Raw genomic sequence first — 19,979 nt, forward strand, 5'->3', positions numbered from 1 at the left:
TAACTAGAAACATGTTATCCAAGTTTTTGAAAAAAGACTATCTTTGTGGAAAAGTAAAACGCTTTCGATTGGGGAAAGGCTTATTTTAATAAGGGCGGTCTTAGAAAGTTTGCCTATTTATTTTTTTTCTTTATATAAAGCTCCCAAAGGTATTACAGATATTTTAGAATCGAAAATTAGAAAGTTTCTTTGGGTCGGGTCTAGTGAGGTTAAAAAATTCATTGGGTGGCTTGGCAACGGGTCGCGATGCCTAAAAAGAAAGGGGGTTTGGGTATTAATGACCTTAAAGATGTCAATGAAGCCCTCTTGTCTAAATGGGTTGGAGGCATAGGGTGGAGGATTAAAGTCTTTGGAGGAAAATTATGGAAGCTTGTCATTAAAAAAAAAGGTAAAGTTCTTGTACAAATAATCTTAACATACTAAACATACAAATTGAAGGAAAACTCAAAAAGACAAGGTGACATTTTTGTAATTATCAATAACTATCAAAGTTACTCTACAAATATACCTAAAAAAACCTAACCACTCCCCCCACCCCCAAAAAAAAACCTAACCCCCACCCCCCCCCACCCCCAAAAACCTAAAAAAACCTACCCCCACCCCCACCCCCCAAAAACCTAAAAAAAAACCTAACCCCCCTCCCCCCCACCCCCAAAAACCTAAAAAAACCTAACCCCCCCCCCCTGCAACCCCCCACCCCCAAAAACCTAAAAAAAACCTAAACCCCCCCCCCCCCCACCCAAGCTAAAATGCTAAAAACTAAACCCCCAAAAAACCTAAAAAAATAAAAAAAAAAAACACACACACAAATTATTTTATTTTATTTTTTTAACATTTTTTATTAAAAAATTGCTACTTTTAGTAGCAGCAAAAAAAAAATATATTTTTTTTTGCTAACGAAATGTAACGATTTTTTAATAAAAAATGTTAAAAAAAAATTGTGTTTTTTTAAGTATTTTTGGTTGTAACTTTGATAGTTGGTGGTAATTACAAAAATGTCACCTTGTCTTTTTGGGTTTTCCTTCAATTTGTATGTTTAGTATGTTAAGATTATTTGTATTTGATCTTTTGCCTAAAAAAAAAGGTTGGGGTTTTCTACCTTCAAATAACACCATAACTGATAACTGGTTGCTGGAATAATATAGCAAAAATGAAAAATAATTTGAAAATAAAGGGAAAATATATTCCCAATTTTATCAAAGGTGAGGTGGGGAATGGAGGCTACCTTCGCTTCTGGATAGATATTTGGGTGGGAAACCATTCGCTTAAAGATAAATGACCACATCTCTTAGGTTAGAGGTTGAAAAAAACATGTAAAACGGTTGATAGGTTGGGTTTGGGTCAAAGTGGAGAAGGGGGTTTATGGTAGTGGTCTAGGTAGTCGGAAACGACTGAAGAAGTGGTCGAGTGGCAAGAACGTGAGGAAATTATGGAGTTGGGAGTTCTAAATGAAAATAAGGATTCGTGAAATGGTTAGGTAATGAGACGGGTTGTTTTTCGGTTAAATTTGTTAAAAATTTGCCGGAAGAGAAGGGGGGATGGTACTGCTCCGACTTTCAAATTGTGTAAGTGGGTTCCTCTGAAGTGCAATATAATGGTGTGGAGGGCAAACTTGGAGAAACTAGCTACCCGAATGAATGTGGGGAAAAGAAACGTTAACATCCCGTCGGTTTCTTGCCCTTTCTACGAGGAGCAGGAAGAATCGGTTGAACGCTTATTCACGGCATGTTTGTTCACGAATAGAGTTTGGATGAGTTTTAGTGAGTGGTGTAATATTCTTCCGCTTTATGTTTCAGCCTTCAAAGATTTAATGGAAGCTCACAAATATCTTCAAATGGGGGAGAAAGCGTATTCATGGCCTCATTTTAGTCAAATGTTGGTGCATATGGAGAGGGAGGAATGAGATGGTATTTTGAAATAAAAATATAGTTTGTAAGACATTATAAGGGAAGTTAAGTCTAGAGCTTTTGTTTGGTTGAAAAATAGGTCTTCTTATAAATCCATCTGTTAGGTGGATTGGTGTAAATTCTCTTTGTATATGTGTAATTGTGGCCTATTGCCCGTTTGGGTCGGAGGCGTGTATTTGTTGGCCTTTAGCCCGTTTGGGTCGGGGATGTGTTTTAATAAAGTTTGCTTTTCAAAGAAAAAAAAAATGTGTATGAGACTAGGAGTAAGCTACACAATCTAAAAAATGATGAAAGAATCTAAGGTGTTGTTTGTTTTTAAGAGGTAAAATGACTGCAGTTTGCGGACCACATCTGCAAACATCTATAGAAGAAAAGGTGGACCAAACCTTTGCAGTCTACAAGAAGAAGGTTGTTTGTTTTTTAACGTACGCAGACTTCTATAATAAACTGGTGTTGATGTAGAGACGGTGGTGGTGGGTGGTGGTGATGGACGGTAGTGGGTGGTGGCCAGTGGTGGTGATGGACGGTGGTGGGTGGTGGACGGTGGTGGTAGTGGTGGTGGACGATGGTGGTGAACTGTGGTGGTGGTGGTGGTGATGGGTGGTGGTGGTGTTTAACCCTCTGCAGACCTTAGAAGATCTTAGAAGTGGTTGGGCCAAGTCTGCACCAAGAAGAGCTCGCGCAGACGTTTTTTAATGAAACGTCTTCGGAAAAACAAACAGTCTGCGCGTGACAATGTCTATGCGTGGTTTGTGCGGCGCATACAGAAGAGCCTGCGCAGAGCTTTTCAGAGAAAACAAACAGCACCCAAGAGTTCATAGCCCTTGCTCTTGAGATCTCAAATATCTAGGAAAAGATTTGTTTTTTCTACTTTCTCAACAGGCTACTACTATGGGTGAGATCGAGGAGCTAAGAAGGGAGTTGCAAAGCCTTGTCATTGTGAAAGAGGAAAAGATGGCTCTCATCGATCTTGGTTGTGAAAACCCAAGAACGAGGTGAGAAAGGTGGAGGAGAGAAACAAGGTATATCTAAATTGTTATGAATTATCGTTAGGACCCCTCCCAACCAGTCACATGGAGGAAAAATACTAAGATCAAGTGTTCCACCCGAGGACAAGTGTGGCTCCGATGCTGAACTAAGACTTCAAAGACCTTGGAAGATCGACAAGATCATAGAGTTTGAGGAAGTCTCTTAGCACTTAAGACTTAATCTTCTTAACCAATCAAAGAACAATAGCCGCATGACTGACAAAATACTTGTACAGGAGGATACAAGTATAATGCTTCAATATAACATAGTATAAGATGCTTTTTGAGAGAGCTTGAGTAGATAATATATGATATTGTACGTCCCTTTTTCCACACAAATCATTATCGGAATTTGAATTTTACATCTGACATAACAGTACATGGTCCCTAAAATCATATACAAATTAGCATATGCTCTAAACCTTAATTAATTAGTAGAGACAAATCTACAAGATTAGCATACGCTTCTTCTACAACATAACAGATGATACGTGAACAAGACAGGAACTACCCTCTCCGGGTCACCCGTCTGCCAATATCTACATCCATGAGCCTTGATGAAGGTCTGGGTGCAGATGATGATAATCCAACTGATTCTGGAATGTCGAGATCGACTTTCATTGATGGCCCGGCTATTGCTCGCTTGATATCAGTTTCATTTAGTCTTCTGACTTGAAATTTTGTTTTTTCAATCTGTTCATGAGATTACAAGGTGTTAACAACTTTTTGTTTTAGTGTGGCCCGGGTTGATCTGCAAACACTTTTTTCATATTTTGAAAAAATAATATTAAAAGTAAGTAGTGATTATTATTATTTTAAATAATTCTTTACCTGTTTCCCTTTTAGCTAAAATTTTTAGTTTACTGATTTACCCAGTTAAAGAGGTGAAACATAACCAAAGTCAAACCATCCGCATATTTAGATGCCATTAGATGGATAATTGCTTCTTTGGTTGCTGACGGGTATTTTCCACATTTAACAAACGTTCAACTTATTAATTTATATGCAGAATCAAACACTGCAATTTTTATGTAACAGGGTAAACAAAAAATAATAAGAAATTACTGAAACAAATAAATAAACTTACTAGTTCAAGATGATGAGCGGATGCACGTGCTTTTGAAAGTCGTCTTTGCAATTCATCCGCCTTTTTCTTCTCATATTCCCGATTTGTCGTTTCATTATCCTTTTCATCTACTTGCTCATACAATGCTGCAAAGAACAATAATATATATAAACCTCTTAATTGCAAAACTGTAGGTTTTATTAAACATTTCCATTTTTGCAATAATTTGTAAATTAATCCAAACACGCTAAAGGTGGCAATTTTTCCCAGTTGGGTTGTAATTTTATCTAGATTGCAAATGAGCCAGATAAAATAATTTAGCTAAAAGAGAAACGGGTCAACTGGATCTCATATTTCAATACATGCAACCTCCTAAAACGTTGTAATTTAAAGATGAGTAAATTACTATTTTGGCCCCTCAGTTTAATCCTTTCAGCCCAAAAAGGAATCTTTTGACATATCAGACCCTAAGGTTGCATTTTGTAATGGTTTTGGGCTCTAACACCAACTAGAAGAAAAAAATAATAGAGTTAGCGTAGGGGCCAAAACCATTATAAAATGCAACCATAGGGTCTGATATGTTAAAAGCATAGTTATCAAAAGCGGTCGATTTTGGCGCCTAGCCGATTTTTCTGGGTGAAGCGCATTGAATACGCTTCTGCGTCCCAGGTATTTAGAGCGTAGCATACTGATAAATGCTAATTAATCTCTCTTTTTTTTTAAATTCGTTAATTCCTCATTATCTGCAGTATTTATAGAGCTATTGGCAACTGGTTATATCACTAAATATCAGCCTTCCAAAAAAAATATATATATCACTAAAATATCAAGATCTCAGTTCGTATTATGAGGTTTGAATTCTGCAGTATTCATGGTTTTTTGTTCTCTGATTTAATTCTGCAGTATTTATTTATTTCTTTATGACCATTTTGGTTTTAGAGTATTTTGGTATTTGAGACGAGTATTATTTCTTCATAAACATTTGGTTTTAGAGTATTTTGGTATTTGAGGCGATTTTGTTACTTTATGTTGAAGATTATATATTTTGGTATTTGAAGAAAGCGCTATTTTCCATTACAAAATATAATTCATTTTTATTTTTTAATAATGCGCTTTAATTTTCTGAGGCCCACGCTTTTTTGCGCCTTTCGCCTAGGCCCTAGGCGGAGCCTTAGCGCCTTGAGTGCACTTCACGCCTTTGATAACTATGGTTAAGAGAATCCTTTTTAGGCTAAAAGGGTTAAACTGACTAAAAAAGGATGAATGAATTAGTTATAAGAACTTGTTAAAATGAACAAAAAGTATGCCCACACGTTTCGAGGCGAACTAGAACTCATGCCCCCATAAAACAAGCACATTACTCAAATGCAAGACGTACCGGTGAGGTTTGATAGGACCCAAATCTGAGTTGGAATATCATAAAGCTTCTTTGCCAATGTAAGGGAAGACCTCAAGATCTCTCGGGCTTGACCAGTATCATGAAGGGCTAGTGCCAGATTTCCAAGAACTGTTAGATATTGTGACACTAGTTGAAGATTTCCTATAGTCGTATGTGTTGTCTGCAACCCACTTGCCAATTTAATCCTGCACAGTAGAGTTGGTTATAAACAATTAAAGCTTAAAGTACGATTGTTGCAATAATAACGATATTCAAACTTTTTAACTTTATGCATTTAAATACACTTCGCCTGACTTTCAAGTTTCAACCCGTTTTGACATGTATCTTCTTACTTAAATCCTATTAGCGTAACCTGTTTGATCCATTAGGAATCAAATATAACCCAAATCACCACATTTTAGACATGATTGTTTTGGGCCAACCAGCCTAACTCAACCTGTTTAAACTTATACCACAAAACCCATTATAATTATAATATATTTTAAAAACCAACTCACTATGTCTCACTATTCATCCTAGCCAATCACACGCTGCCATGTGGCACTCTTTTTTATTACTTTAGTCCCTCAACTTTACTACTAACAATTTTAGCCCCTCTATTTTAATAAAGTTTTGAAATTTCTTCGTTTTTCTTTTTAACTCAATTAATCCCTCAACTTTGCTAATAACATGTTTGGCCCCTCTACATCAATTAAGTTTTCAAATTCCTTTGTTTCCACTTTTAACTTTATCAATAATGTTTAGTCCCTTTACTTTAATAAAGTTTAATCAACGCAACTTTAGCCCCTCAACTTTGCTAATAGCATGTTTAACCCCTCTACTTTAATAAAATTCTATGTAATTAATATCGGTGAAATATCATGGAAATATCGGTGTCAAATATCGGTACCGATATTATCAGCGATATTGACCGATATTTGATCGAAATATCACAGATTTTCCTGATATCAGTACCTTTCTTTTTAGTCGTCTGTCTACTTATTACTGCTATTAGTGTTTTAAGTCTTAATTGTTAATTGTTAGTGTTTTAAGTCTTAATCAGTTCCTACCGGCTACAATTGTTAGTGTTTTACAAGTTACAAAAGGTTAATTTGTTAATGGTAGGAGAGTATACTGAATTGTTAGTGTTAAATTGCTATATATATAAATTCTACAACATATTAAAATTACCAATATCCCACTGCGATAACCTGTATCTCAAATATTGTTCCTTGACTGATATCCGATTTTTTATCACATTAACTGCTTAGATAAAGTTTTCAAATTTCTTTGTTTTTCTTTTTTCACTTAATAACTAACATACACTTTATTTTTATTTTTATTTTTTGTTCTACGTTTTGATATAATTTTTGTAACGTCATTTTAAAACTGAAAGGTTCATTTCCCCATGACTTGCCGCAACGCACGGGGTTAAATTACAAGTCATGACCCACCCATTTTGCCACCTGGCCAAGGGCAAGAGATATAGACATGTGATCTTAATGGGGGATAGTTACCGTGCTTCTTGTAGATTCTCCTGCCTCATTAAAAGAAAACCATATGCTAAAAGAGCAGAAGTTTTCTCACGTACACCAACAAAAGAATCAATTGTTCGGTAAATTGGTCCAACCAACTCCAAAACCTGCATTTACGTTGGTAAACGGCATGAAGAATATAATATAATCTAACAATAATAGAACAGCATGTTCACCTTTGCATAGGAATCTGCATCACCAATGCATATGTAAGACACAGCTGCATAAATTTCACACATAGCTTGTGCTGATTTGCTCTCAGTCAGCTGCATGAATGACGTTGGTTGAGTTATGAGTTATGCTGACCAAGATTAGAAAACGATAACAAATGATACCTTTGCTGCCTCAACAAAATGAAAAGCAGCTTCACTGTAACAAGCAACACAATGAGCGTATTGCCCTCTGAGCATCTCTATAATGCTTTCACAAGCTTGTAAAATTGTGGGAAAACGATTAAACCAACTCTTCATCTCCAATAACCCCTGTAAACATTAAATGTTATTGTTTCAGTTTCATGGCCCAACATGGAACTGGCAATTATTTAATAAATAAGTAAGCCACCATCGGTAGGGCTGTAAACGAACAGCAAACAGTTCATGGAATTGGCAATATGTTAAGTTCAAAAACAAACCTCTTGCGCTTCAACAAATTCTGAACGAGTGAGTTCTATGGCTACTTTATTCTCAAGAAACTGCATCAAGATCATTAGATACACTCCAGCCATCCAAATCGCAGAGTGCTGCAAATCCACTTCTGCTTGTATCAAAATGACATTTAGAATCAACATTATAATACTTGGAATTTATGTTGTTAAAATAAATAAAAAATAATCGAAATGATGGTATCTTGCTCGATACTTTACATTAAGACTCATGAACAAAAAAAGGCTTACCAGCTGTACCATCAGTTATTCCGTATTTCACCAGCTCCGCTGCACGTAACAAATAACTTATTTAGTTTCTATAGCCACAGAAGGGCAAAACTGTAAAAAAGATACATGAAACCAAAGACACCTTTTTTTCTCAATGGATATTACATATAAAGCATAAATATAAAACAGATAAGAAAATAATAGCATGAGTATAACAATTTATCACCTTTAGGTAAAGGTAAGCAACTTGACCCCAGTTATATACAAATTGGTCATTTCAAGTAATGTCTTATCTCTTAATGGGTCAAATCGGGTTAAGCTAAGCAAACAGATAGAGTGAGTTAATTACAACATTCTAAAAGTCACTTTACTGAAAAACTTAGATTATTATAAAAGAAAGAACAAAAAAGTGGTTGCGAGTCTAGGGGTGAGCATTAATCGAACCGTTAACCAGGTCCAAAACCAAACCGAAAGCTGATGAAACCAAACCAAAACTAACCAAATTAACCGACAATCGGTTATCGGTTTCTTTTGTACCATCAGATACCTCCATTTCATGTATTTGTACATCAGTTTCTAAGAAAAAAATTTAGCCCAAGTTTGGTTTCGGTTATTAACCAAAATTAACCAAACTGAATAAACGAATCAATTAACCGAAAACCAAATGGTTAATAAAATAGATTAACCGATGACTTCGGTTCGGTTTCGGTTAATGCTAATAACCGATCCGATCCGAACCGCGCACACCCCTAGTTGTGACCCATTTTTATATGTACTATAAAATATATTTTTCGACCCATTATCCAATTTTCTTGACCCCGTCCAATTTTCCACATCTACTTTTACCAGAAAAAAAAAAAAAAAAAAAAACAGTAATCTGCAGTGATAACATGAGCAAAAAGAACCACCTTTGATAGTATTTAGCCCGGATTGAATTCTCTTTGCACAATCCTTAAAAAGTCCCTTCGGGCGGCCAAAAATGACAACCATAAGATCAACCAACGCATAAACCGCACTTTTCGGTAGCCACTCACCATCAATGGGATGAGGTGCTAACTCAAGCTTATCCCCCAAATCCCGTTTCACATTACCAAAATACGCAGGTTCCAACACGTCTTGGCCCATGGACCCAGGCCCAATCAAATTACTGATTTCGACTTCAAGTTGAATTCGCCTCGAACTTAACGTAGCCCGATCTCTATGGGGTAGATCGGATTGTGAGACAGCTTCGTTGACGATATTGAGTTCTTCTATGAGCTCACGCGCATGTTGCACTTTTTCTAAATCGGTCTTCATTGCAGCGTCTAATTTGTCAACGTGTTGACCGGCGTTCTTGTAGTCGCATATACGGAGTAGATAGAAGATGTGCAGCAATTCATTGTAGAAGAATAGGCCAACACATTGTTCTCTCTACAGTTCCACACAAGTACGAGTTACAAAAGTGGAATAAGCTAGAATTGTGATAAGAATCCTTAAGAGAATATATGAATACAGATATAAATAGCAAGCAATACACCACCGCATAAGACCAAATGCTAGAGGTGGCATTATAGTCGGGCTGGTAAATAGCACGTTTAGGCCAGACATTTAGAGAAAAAGATAAAAAAACAAGAGTAAAGTACATGGATAGTCCCTGTGGTTTTCCAAAATTTTGGTTTTGGTCCCTAGCTTTTCAAAAGTACACGGATGGTCCATGTAGTGTGTACTATGTAACGCATTTAATCCCTAGCCAACAAGTCTAAAGGTTTTAAGAGGTCTAAGTTATGGACTAAATACGTTACAAAGTGCAAACCACATGACCATCTATGTACTTTTGACAAAATTCGTGACAAAGTACTTTTGGAAAGCTCGGGACCAAATCCAAAATTTTGGAAAATCATAGGGACTTCCATGTACTTTACTCAAAAAGCAATTAGTGTATGACTACCGAAAAGAGAAAAATGCCCGGATAGTCCTTGTGGTTTGCTCTATTTTCATCTATAGTCCCTAACTTTCTAAAATTGCAGCTATAATCCCAAAACTTTTGCAATTTCGTTCCCGGATAGTCCATGGCACGGATGGGGGTTAGTTTTGGTGTTAAGTGGATGTGAAATTACAGAAATACCCTTATTATTAAAATATAACAAGTAAAACATTAAAGCCTGTTAGAGAATAAAGTTAGCAGAGATTAGTTTCTTGTTTACCAAGTTTATGTGATTGATTGTGTTTCCATATATATGTCTTGTAATGTCCTAAAATAATACAATACAATCTTTCTCTTTTACTATTTGATTTGGTATCAGAGCCAAATCAACAACCACAACTTACGGCTGCCAAACCTGCAGGAAACCCTAAACAGAGCCAAATATTTCAATTGTTATATTTTAATAGTAAGGGTATTTCTGTAACTTCACATCTATTTAACACCAATAACTAACCCCCATTCGCGCCAGGGACTATCCGGGAACGAACATGCAAAAGTTAGGGACTATAGCTGTAATTTTAGAAAGTTAGGGGCTATAGGTGAAAATGGAGCAAACCACAGGGACTATCTGGGCATTTTTCTCTACAGAAAATATGTAACTTCAATAGAAATCTAAATCTTTTAAATAAAATGAATTATATGCATTATTAAAACACTTGATTAACTTCAAAAACGACGGATGAAATTAAAATGTTTATTTTTAGCTAAAATTTTGGATTTTGGTTGTTTGACCCCATAGTTATCGATAGCGAATAGCGACAAATAGCGATAACATACCTATATGTTACGTAGCGATAGCAATGAAATAGCGTCCGCTATTTCGTGTTTAGCGATAAGGTAGTTAAAAATTTAAGGAAAAAATAGCTATCTATATAATTTTTTATATATATATAATGTTAATTTATACCTTTTTTATGCATAAATTTATAGGTTTAAGGATCAAATGTAAGCTCGTGAAAATACGGGGGTTAAATGTTAAACTACACAAACTAATTTTACACTTTTATGTAGATTTTACAAGTTTTAGGGACTAAATGTAACCTAATGAAAGACAGAGAGGTTAAATGTTAAAATCCATACACTTATTTAACCCTAAAAAGGCTCAAACGCAACAAAAACAAAGCCGCTCTTCTTCCTATTTTCCAGCAAGTTTCCGGCAGAAATTGCAGGTTTCCAACCGGAATTCGTCGTCGGAATCCGTAATCATGCTACGGAGTAGCTACTCAATAGATTGTGAGGCATGGGCGCTTCGCTACGAAGCGTGTGATAACGAGCGCTATTTCGCTATCGATGGCTATGTTTGACCCATTATCAAGCCCGTGAAAGTTTATAATGGAAATATATTTGACATATAGTCAACCAAATGCAAATTATTTTGACTTCCAAGAAAGCGTGAAACTGGCATACTTGAGGAATGGTTATTTCGTTACAATCACAGTATGGGACTTGAGGCAAAATCAAACGTATACTTGCAGTAAGATACGAATACACTTACCCTGTCTGAGTCAATAGATTCCCAAACATCATTGCATCGACTTACAGCACCTTCAACTAAGCTTCCATCATCCCATTGCATGAGGTGTACATGCAGAACAGAAGTTGCAAAAAACATCTGTCCACAACACAACAACCACAAACAATTACACAAATGCCACAAGAATGACAGTCACCCCAAACACTATAATAATCCATTAAAACAATAAGGCAAATAGCATAGAATTGCAATACATTTGTGCCTTCGATTACACCTGTTTTCAGTTTGTTTAGGTAGTTATAAGCTTTAAAAGGCCTAATTTGATAATCTTAGAATAAAAAGGTTATAACCAGATAGGAGCAAAAAACTTGAGTAAAGCACACGAATAGTCCATGTGGTTAACCATAATTTTGAATTTGGTCCCTAGCTTTTCAAAAGTACAATGATGGTCCCTGTGGTTTGCACTTTGTAACGCATTTAGTCCACAGCTAACATATCTAAAGGTTTCAGTAGCTCGAAGTTAGGGACTAAATGCGTTATAAAGTACATAGGGACCATCCGTGTACTTTTGGAAAAAGTTGGGGACTAAATGCATTACTAAGTGTAAACCATAGGGACCATCCGTATACTTTTGGACAGCTAGGGACCAAATCCAAAATTTTGGTCAACCACAGGGACATCCGTGTACTTTACTCGAAAAAACTTTTACCAGACACGGACAAAAAATAACTTTAATTGCCAAATTAGTACGCTCCAAAACTGATAATTACCAAAACGAATTAAAAATATTATAATAACCAAAATGGACCAAAGGGGCCGAAAAGTAATTGCCATTCTATAATACTTTCCCATTAGAACTTCATAACGGATGCAATCGTATATGGTAGAACAATGTAATGTGAAATCAAAACAAAAAGATAAACAAAATCTAAAACATCGTGATTTCATATTCATCAGTTAAAAGATGCACTTATTAGTTCACACAACCTGTAACTCCGGATAGTACATCTCGCTTGCAGAAACATAACCTTGCTCCAGAGCAGAAACTGAAGCCTGATAATCGCCTTCTATGATGAGAGCATTAGCAAGCTGTGAATTGAAGTTGCATGACCATAACTTCCCAGAAAACCTTCAAAAATTTAACAACAGCAGCAATTAATTCAATTCTAGTTGTAAAAACTCAGGCAGCATTAGCTAGAAAAAGACAAGCATACCCATCCCCAAAGGATGCAGTAAGTTCTATTCCCTTGTTTAATAGCTGTTTTTGAGAAGAAACAGCTCCAACAAGATGGTAACATTGGCTTAGTAAGCTATAAGCTCTGCACTTCAACTCAAAGCATGAGGGGATCGACTTTAAGAGTAGTTGCTGCACACACAAAAATAGAAGAAGAAGAATTAAAAAAAAAAAAAAATATAGTAAACCAAATTTATATAAGCCCCTCTTTAACTTTATAACCTCAACCTGCAAGCACAACTTTTCACATAGCATCATATATAGAATAGAATACTACATGCTAGTTAATTAAGTTTGATTTTGTGAATCATATATTAGCTTAGAGATGAGGAATTAAACTGTGAACACCAGCCAAACTACTTTAACAAACAAACAAAGACAGTTGGTGTTGGTTTAAGGCATTCTGTCCTAACTTAACTTTGCTTCTTCTTCGTATGGTCCTGCTGATTACAAACTAACAAAATTCCACCACTCCAGAGACCTTAATTTAATTAATAAGAAACATAATATATCCTTGTCTAAATCGAATACAGCAAATAGTTGAAAACCCTAAGTAAGTAGAGCAGCATACGAAGCAGCAACCTATGAATCAACAACTTACGGAGCGTTCAAGGTGAGATTTAGCATGATTGACATTATTCGAATGCTTGAGAAGCAGAGTAGCGATTTTGAGACGAGTTTTCACTTCAACAACTGGAAGAAACGATACGGTGCTTTGACAAATGGCTTCCAGACACTTCACTGATTTCGCAATTTCGCCATTTTTTTCGTGTAAATCTGCTAGTTCCCATAGTCCTTCAGCTACTCCGTCCATTTTACTTCAACTTTCAGATCCCTTTGCTTGCTTGCTTCTTCATCTCTCTCTCTCTCCTCTCTCTTGGTTTCCGGTGGTCTAGTTGAGTCAATGGCTATTGTCTCGTTTCGTTTCTTTCTAAGCCCATGGGCCTCGCCGCCTGTCATTGTATCGGATACCATATCCAATCCATTTAAATCACCTATTCAATAATAAAAAAAATATCCACTAATCCATTAATTAATCTAATGGATCGATTCATTTATCTAATTAATTATATGAGATTGATCCATTAGTAATTAAAAAAGAGTAGAGAAAGGAAAATGGGTTATAAAAATGGATAGTTCAGTCATGTTGTTTTTCTACATCTTGATGATTACTTTTTTTTTTGGAAGGCTAATATCATTAAAACACACGGCCCGGACCGTTAATCTCCAAGACAGAGACTAACGGAAAACGGGAAAATTACATCACCGGCAAAACAAAATTACACCAATTTCGCCAATCTATACAACCCTCTTTATGCCTACACTTAAACCAAAGAAACGCCAAAGACTTCACATCCGCGACCAAAAGAGTAACGCTTGAAACCAAGCCATTAAAAATCTTATCGTTCCTAGCCTTCCAAATCCGCCAGCACGCAATAATAATTATACCATACATGATATCTTTCTTCTTCGCAGTGTAAGGCAGATCGTTCAAAACAAGCAGCAAATCGGATAAAGAAAAAACGAAAAACCTCGGAATATTACACCATGAAGCGATAGCGTCCCACATACCACTCGCAAATCTACACCCGGAGAACAGATGGTCCACCGTCTCTTCAACTTCACCGCACAGCCCACATAAACCATTTTCCACGTAAATATTACGATGAAGAAGCGCATCTTTGGTAGGAATTCGGTTTAGACTAGCCCGCCACATAAAAATATTACACTTGTTCGGAATCCACTTACACCATTGATAGACCGAGTTATTGACAGAAAGAACCTCCCCTTTTATCCAATTTCGCGCGTCTTTAACTGAGTATCCGTCTCCGTCTTCTTGCCTCCAAACCCATCGGTCTACCTGATTGCTTAATGAAACATTCGAAAGGAGCCGATGGCATTGAATTAACTCCTCTATTTCCCTCTCAGTGGCTGGATAGTGTTTCCAATTCCAACAGACGGCATGCGACCCATTACAATGTTGAATTCTATCAGCCACGTTGCAGCGTTTATCTTGTTCCAGACAAAACAAGCTCGGAAACGTATATTTCAGCGGTTCTGTTGAAAGCCAAGGATCGATCCAAAACTTTAGCTGTTTACCGTCGCCCACCACCCCTTTTATCAAGTTCAGAAAACCGATTCCATTCAATTTAAAATTGTAACCAGCTTTAACCAACCTGTACCATGCTCCTGTAAAGCGAGAATTGCAATGAATGGTCTCCCATCTTCTAGTTGACCCGTGAATGGCATCGACTACTTTCCTCCAAAGCGCGTCTTTTGCTATGCGGTATCGCCATAGCCATTTCAACAACAACGCATAATTGTTATCTTCCAACCTGGATAAGCCCAAACCACCTTGTTTTACACTCCTAGTAACCCTATCCCAAGCCACCCAATGGATTTTGTTTTTGTCATCACACCCGCTCCATAAAAACTTTTTCAAAACAATGGATCTTGATGATTACTTGTAAACTGAATTTCAATCCAATTGACATTTTTAAATAAAAAGTGGTTTGGTTTTTGTAAAAACAACTGGTTATTAATTATGGAATTTTCATATATTCTGTTTCTGCCTCTTCATGTTTAAATTGTAAACCGAACTTGAATCCAGTTTGCCTTTTTTGAAATGAAAATTGGTTTAGTTTTCGTCAAAAATTTGGTAATTAATTATGGAGTTTTAATATGCATCTTCATAATTAATTGTAAACCAGATTTCAGTTTAGTTTGTCATTTTAAAATGAAAAGTGGTTCAGTTTTTGTTAAAATAACTACTAATTAATAATAAAATCTTCATGAATGTATATTCACTTGCAATTTTTAAATGAATAGTAGTTCGGTTTTTTAAAAAGAACTAATAGTTAATCCTGGAATCTTCATAGTTAATTGTAAACCAAATTTCAATCCATTTCGCCATATTCAAATAAAAAGTGGTTCGCTTTTTTTAAAACGATGATTAGTTGTGGAATAAATATGTTTTGTAATGGATCGGTCCACACAAAAAGACAAATAAAATCCAAAAATCAATCGTCTTTAACGCCTCAAACACCATATGTTCTTCTCTGATCACGGGCTGCATCAACATTTCCTTCTCCGCCTCCCTAACCATTATTTCCTCTTTTTGTACAAGTAACGGCGCCCTTATGGTTGCTTCTACGTCTAGGGTCTTATTATAGTCTGATCGATTTAAGTTTTGAATCGCGAGGTACATCGGAACTGATAGGATAAGCTAACAAGATGAGCAATACGGTGCAAAATATTCGAGAAAGTTTGGTGTTGTGGTCTCTTGTGACGTCGAATGTTAGTAAATAAACAGCAACGATGACAGCCACGGATGGTGAAGTAACATGCAGATATACAATTGTAAAGTTTATTTTTTAGAATTTTTTTTGTTTATTTTTACAATTTTTCTTATTTTTTATTTTTTTATTTTTTTTATTTTTTTTTGTTTTTTTTTTATTTTTTTAGAGTTTTTTGAGTTTTTTAATATAGATCAATATGGATAGTGATCCATCCATTTAGAATTATTTGGATATGGATCGGGTCATTATCCATTTAAGAATTTGTGACTAAGAATTGTTAGTATGAATATGTACGAGACTTGTATGTATAGTAATTTGTGACTAAGAATTGTCAGTATGAATACGTGAGAATGTAAGTTGTATGTAAGAGTTGGGATTAGATAATATGTATGTGTGTTATTAAACCATATGTATTCGAATGAGTGAGACTTGTATGTATGTATGTATATAGGGTGTAAATATACACGAGTATTAACGATACTAACTGGGTTGCCTTTGAGAATGAAATGAAATGCATGTACATTACTGTTGACTCGTTGAAGGTTAAACATCGAGATGAAATGCTTGAATTCAGAAAGACAACCAAATGGAATGTATATGAGGATAGAACGCGATGTGATCCTATAATTAAGAATCTTAGATTATGTATATAATGTCACCAAGTACTAACGATATGAATGTGTCACACCCTAGCTTTTGCGGAAGCGTGATTTGGTGTGACTTGCTTAATATCATTGCATTCAACCATAACAAACAACTATATGATAAATCCAAGATGTTCATCCATTGATTAAGTTTTGAAACATTACAACAACATTGATTTAATCCCAAAAACACAGATTTTTCATTCAGATTACAACACCAACAGGTTCTAAGTTCCATCAGGACTTTTCAAAAGACACTAATGATAACCAAGCTTTGAAACATGTATCCTATCCAAGATAGGATACACACTCTAAATCATTCGACACCGGATGACATGTTTTATTCCAGACAACACTTGAAACTTTAACGCCCGCCAGATCCATACTTAGTTTCCTAAAATACATGTAGTTTGAAAACATCAACAAAAGTTGAGCGAGTTCATGTGTGTGTTTGTGAATAAACCTTTAAAACCTTTGTAAGTATGTTTGTATGTAATTGAAATCCGGCATGAAAGCAACAAGGAAACAGATCAATTAATGTATAGCTAATACATTAATAAACGTGACATGGGGCAGGAAGACTCAAACCTAGCAAATTTCGCACCGGGCTTTCGGTTGTAAGACATAGTCACCACATGGCTCATTCGGCGGGCGCATGGATGGGGCTCGCTACACCCGAATAGATCTATCACTCCTGTCCCTCGGTCCTACAAAGAGGATTAATGGCCTTAAGAGTGCGCCTACCCATTCACATGATCTACTGTACTTTCCAAAGCTAACCATACCAATTGTAATTGTATGTAAACATTTTGTAACATGTACTTCACCCCCGAAGTTTTAAAACAAAACATTTAAGAGAATAGGGGGACATGAACTCACAGTTTTGCGTTCTTCGAATCCGCCTGTAACTCAAAATTTCCTCTGGCGTACACGACTACCTACAATATACTATGGTCTTATTAGACGAGCGGGTCGTGCCTTGACTTAGTATTAATTAGTGCCTTTGACTTACGTTTCCAAGTGTCTTCATCATTATTCCAAGTCATATAATTATTTGTTAAAATAAATATTTTAACTTAAATTATATTTATTGAATTTTTGGAATAATAGTTATAACGATGTATATTATCTTAATGCTTCCTAAGTATTTATACTTGTATTTCCTTCCCAAGGATGGGGTATCTTTCACTTGTATAGTCTTGCCACGTATTAGGGTCGTATTCTGGCGTGTGTTTATACGTACGAGGATACGTATCTTTATTGTATTCATTAAGTTTATACTTAATTTCATATTAATTATTTCGGAATATTATCTTCAATAAAAGTCCATCAATATATATTTCCAAACTATATATTGTAATAAATATTATTTAGAAAAATTATTTATAATTTTTCTTTTGGCAAAAACATTTGTATTTTCTCATAAGTTTCAAAAATTGATATATTTTCATGCTTATCTTAGAAAATATAAAAACTCATTTTCTCCAAAAATGACATACTTCATATTTATTTGAGAGAATATATCTTCCACCTCAAAATATTGTATTTTGTGTGTGTTTAAGAAAATATATATTTCTTAAAAATAATATATCTTCCAAAAATTTCAAGAAAAATATATATTCATACATGCCAAAAGTAATATATTTTTCCCTTGTCAAAATATGATATATTCTTGTAGTAATCATGAAAATCCCATTTTCATTCCCTTGATATCCAAAATATTATTTACCAAAATATACACATGAATAATATTTCCGGAATATTTTGTGAGCTATATTCCTTTGTTCGGTTCCACCGGTATCTTGGGTATTCTTTGTATATTTATTCCTTGGAATTTTGGTAATATTTCGGATTGTAATTTTTGGTATTTTGATGAGATATATTATTTCAAGCACCAAAATAATATAACTAATACACATGATATACAAGTAATCACACATGTGTGTCTTCAATGTATATATATATTCTAAATATATATATTTAGCCACTTTTATTTATAAAACCCAACCTCCAACACTTATATTTTTATAACAAAAATTATGGCAAAGTTTATATGGAAAACTCATGGTTAAAATACACTTGTAAATATTTGTTTAAAATGTTTTTCTAAGTGTTAATATTTTTAGAAAATTTTGCCATAGTTTCCCCTAAAAATGGAGGTTTCCATGCTTTCTAGCATATCATTTTCTTTTGTAGTAACTTGGTAGTGTGTTTAGTAAGTTTAGTTACCCTTTAAAGTGTGGTTGTTTATATAAAAACATCATTCTTGAATGATTTAGATGTTTACAATTTGTAATCATATTTTTCAAAAATATTTCTGTATGTATTCTTCTTGTTACACAAGTGTTTCTACACTTATTTAACCACTAAAAATAAGATTTGTTTATGTAAGAACCAAGTTTTAGCAAAACTTATATTTTTAACTTGGTTTCTTTGGAAAACCATTCATAAATCGCTAGATCTATATGATTAACAACTTAGTTTGATCATTATTTTTCAAAAAATCAAAGTATTCTTTCAAGTTCATGACCTTTATGTGGATGATCTATCATCCTTCATCATTTCTACTTCCTCATCTTGCTAGATTATGTTTTTAATCATGATCTAACAAGATCATATGATGCTCTACATCATTTACACAAACTATCAATCATCAAGCATCGTAACAACACTAAACAACATGATGTCTTTAAGATTTCTTATAGTTTTATGCTTATGTTCATGTTTCATCTTCAAGTTTCTTAGTGTTCTTTAAGATTAATATTATGAATCATCTTTTAACCACTTGAAATAGAAGTAAAATGGAAGGATTTGTGTTCTTACCACTAGCTCAAGGCTAGGGATGATCAAGAGGATAGATGAAGTGGATAAAAGCAAATGGTGAAGGTCCTTCAACTTCCAAAAGCTCAAAGCTTCCTAACTTAGCTCCTTACACCTTTGTACATGTATGGAATGAATGAAATTTGAAAGATGAAGATGTATGTGGGTGTGCTCTTCTTGGTCGTAGGCATGCAAGGGGAGAGGAAGAAAGAAGTGTGTTGAATGTATGAATGTTATGAAGAGTCATGTCTTAGTGTGTATACTTATAATCCAAATTCAAGTGATTTCCAATGGTCCTTATGTTCTCTAAAGCACAACATAATCAAATTAAATAAGCAAAGAAAATCACATGTGGGGGCCACATGTGATCCGCCAATAGGTGGGGGGGGGGTATAGGCTAGGGTTGTAACCATATAGTTTGTTAATAGTTGAAATTCAAGTATCTAGTTAGGTGATTATTTATTGGATATTTATATGATGTGTTATGTTGTTCGGGAACCATAACTAGCTTGGTAATGTTAAAACAGTGCTTCTAGTGCAAATTTGTTGTTTCGGGTAATGTCCGGTTGTTCGGTTGGTTACCGGTTCGTTAAAGTGCTAAACTATGCAGTTTAGTGTGCTTTATGTTACCTTTTGTGACAGTTTCGATTCCCGACACTTAGGAAAGTATTTAGGACCATTTAATCATATTTATGCATGATATTAGATTGTTTAAATGTTGTATTTTGCTGAATTTTGCAGAATTCTGCAGTTTACGTGA

At 35.1% G+C, this 19,979-nt stretch overlaps 1 protein-coding gene across 1 annotated transcript; it reads right to left on the reverse strand.

Moving 5' to 3' along the window:
* Window positions 1-3,215: 3,215 nt before the first annotated feature.
* On the reverse strand, window positions 3,216-13,415 carry LOC110890366 (sister chromatid cohesion protein SCC4). The gene is made up of 13 exons (XM_022137965.2): window positions 13,058-13,415; window positions 12,437-12,588; window positions 12,210-12,351; window positions 11,244-11,360; window positions 8,694-9,195; window positions 7,807-7,845; window positions 7,546-7,667; window positions 7,250-7,396; window positions 7,091-7,180; window positions 6,897-7,021; window positions 5,380-5,585; window positions 4,023-4,147; window positions 3,216-3,628 (listed from the first exon to the last, which is right to left on the reverse strand). Exons 1-13 carry the CDS (start codon window positions 13,268-13,270, stop codon window positions 3,443-3,445), a joined length of 2,166 nt encoding a protein of 721 aa, XP_021993657.1. The 5' UTR covers window positions 13,271-13,415; the 3' UTR covers window positions 3,216-3,442.
* Between the last annotated feature and the right edge of the window lie 6,564 nt (window positions 13,416-19,979).

The sequence above is a fragment of the Helianthus annuus genome, chromosome 11 (genome assembly GCF_002127325.2).
Source record: "Helianthus annuus cultivar XRQ/B chromosome 11, HanXRQr2.0-SUNRISE, whole genome shotgun sequence".
Classification (NCBI taxonomy): domain Eukaryota; kingdom Viridiplantae; phylum Streptophyta; class Magnoliopsida; order Asterales; family Asteraceae; genus Helianthus; species Helianthus annuus.

What these genes read in the sequence shown, in the direction of transcription:
- LOC110890366 (XM_022137965.2), bottom strand. Translation starts at nt 13,270, where the DNA reads ATGGACGGAGTAGCTGAAGGACTATGGGAACTAGCAGATTTACACGAA. An exon ending in TGTACTATCCGGAGTTACAG is followed by an intron (nt 11,361 to 12,209) that starts GTTGTGTGAACT and finishes TGTTGTGGACAG; the next exon opens with ATGTTTTTTGCAACTTCTGT. An exon ending in CGGGCTAAATACTATCAAAG is followed by an intron (nt 7,846 to 8,693) that starts GTGGTTCTTTTT and finishes TGTTACGTGCAG; the next exon opens with CGGAGCTGGTGAAATACGGA.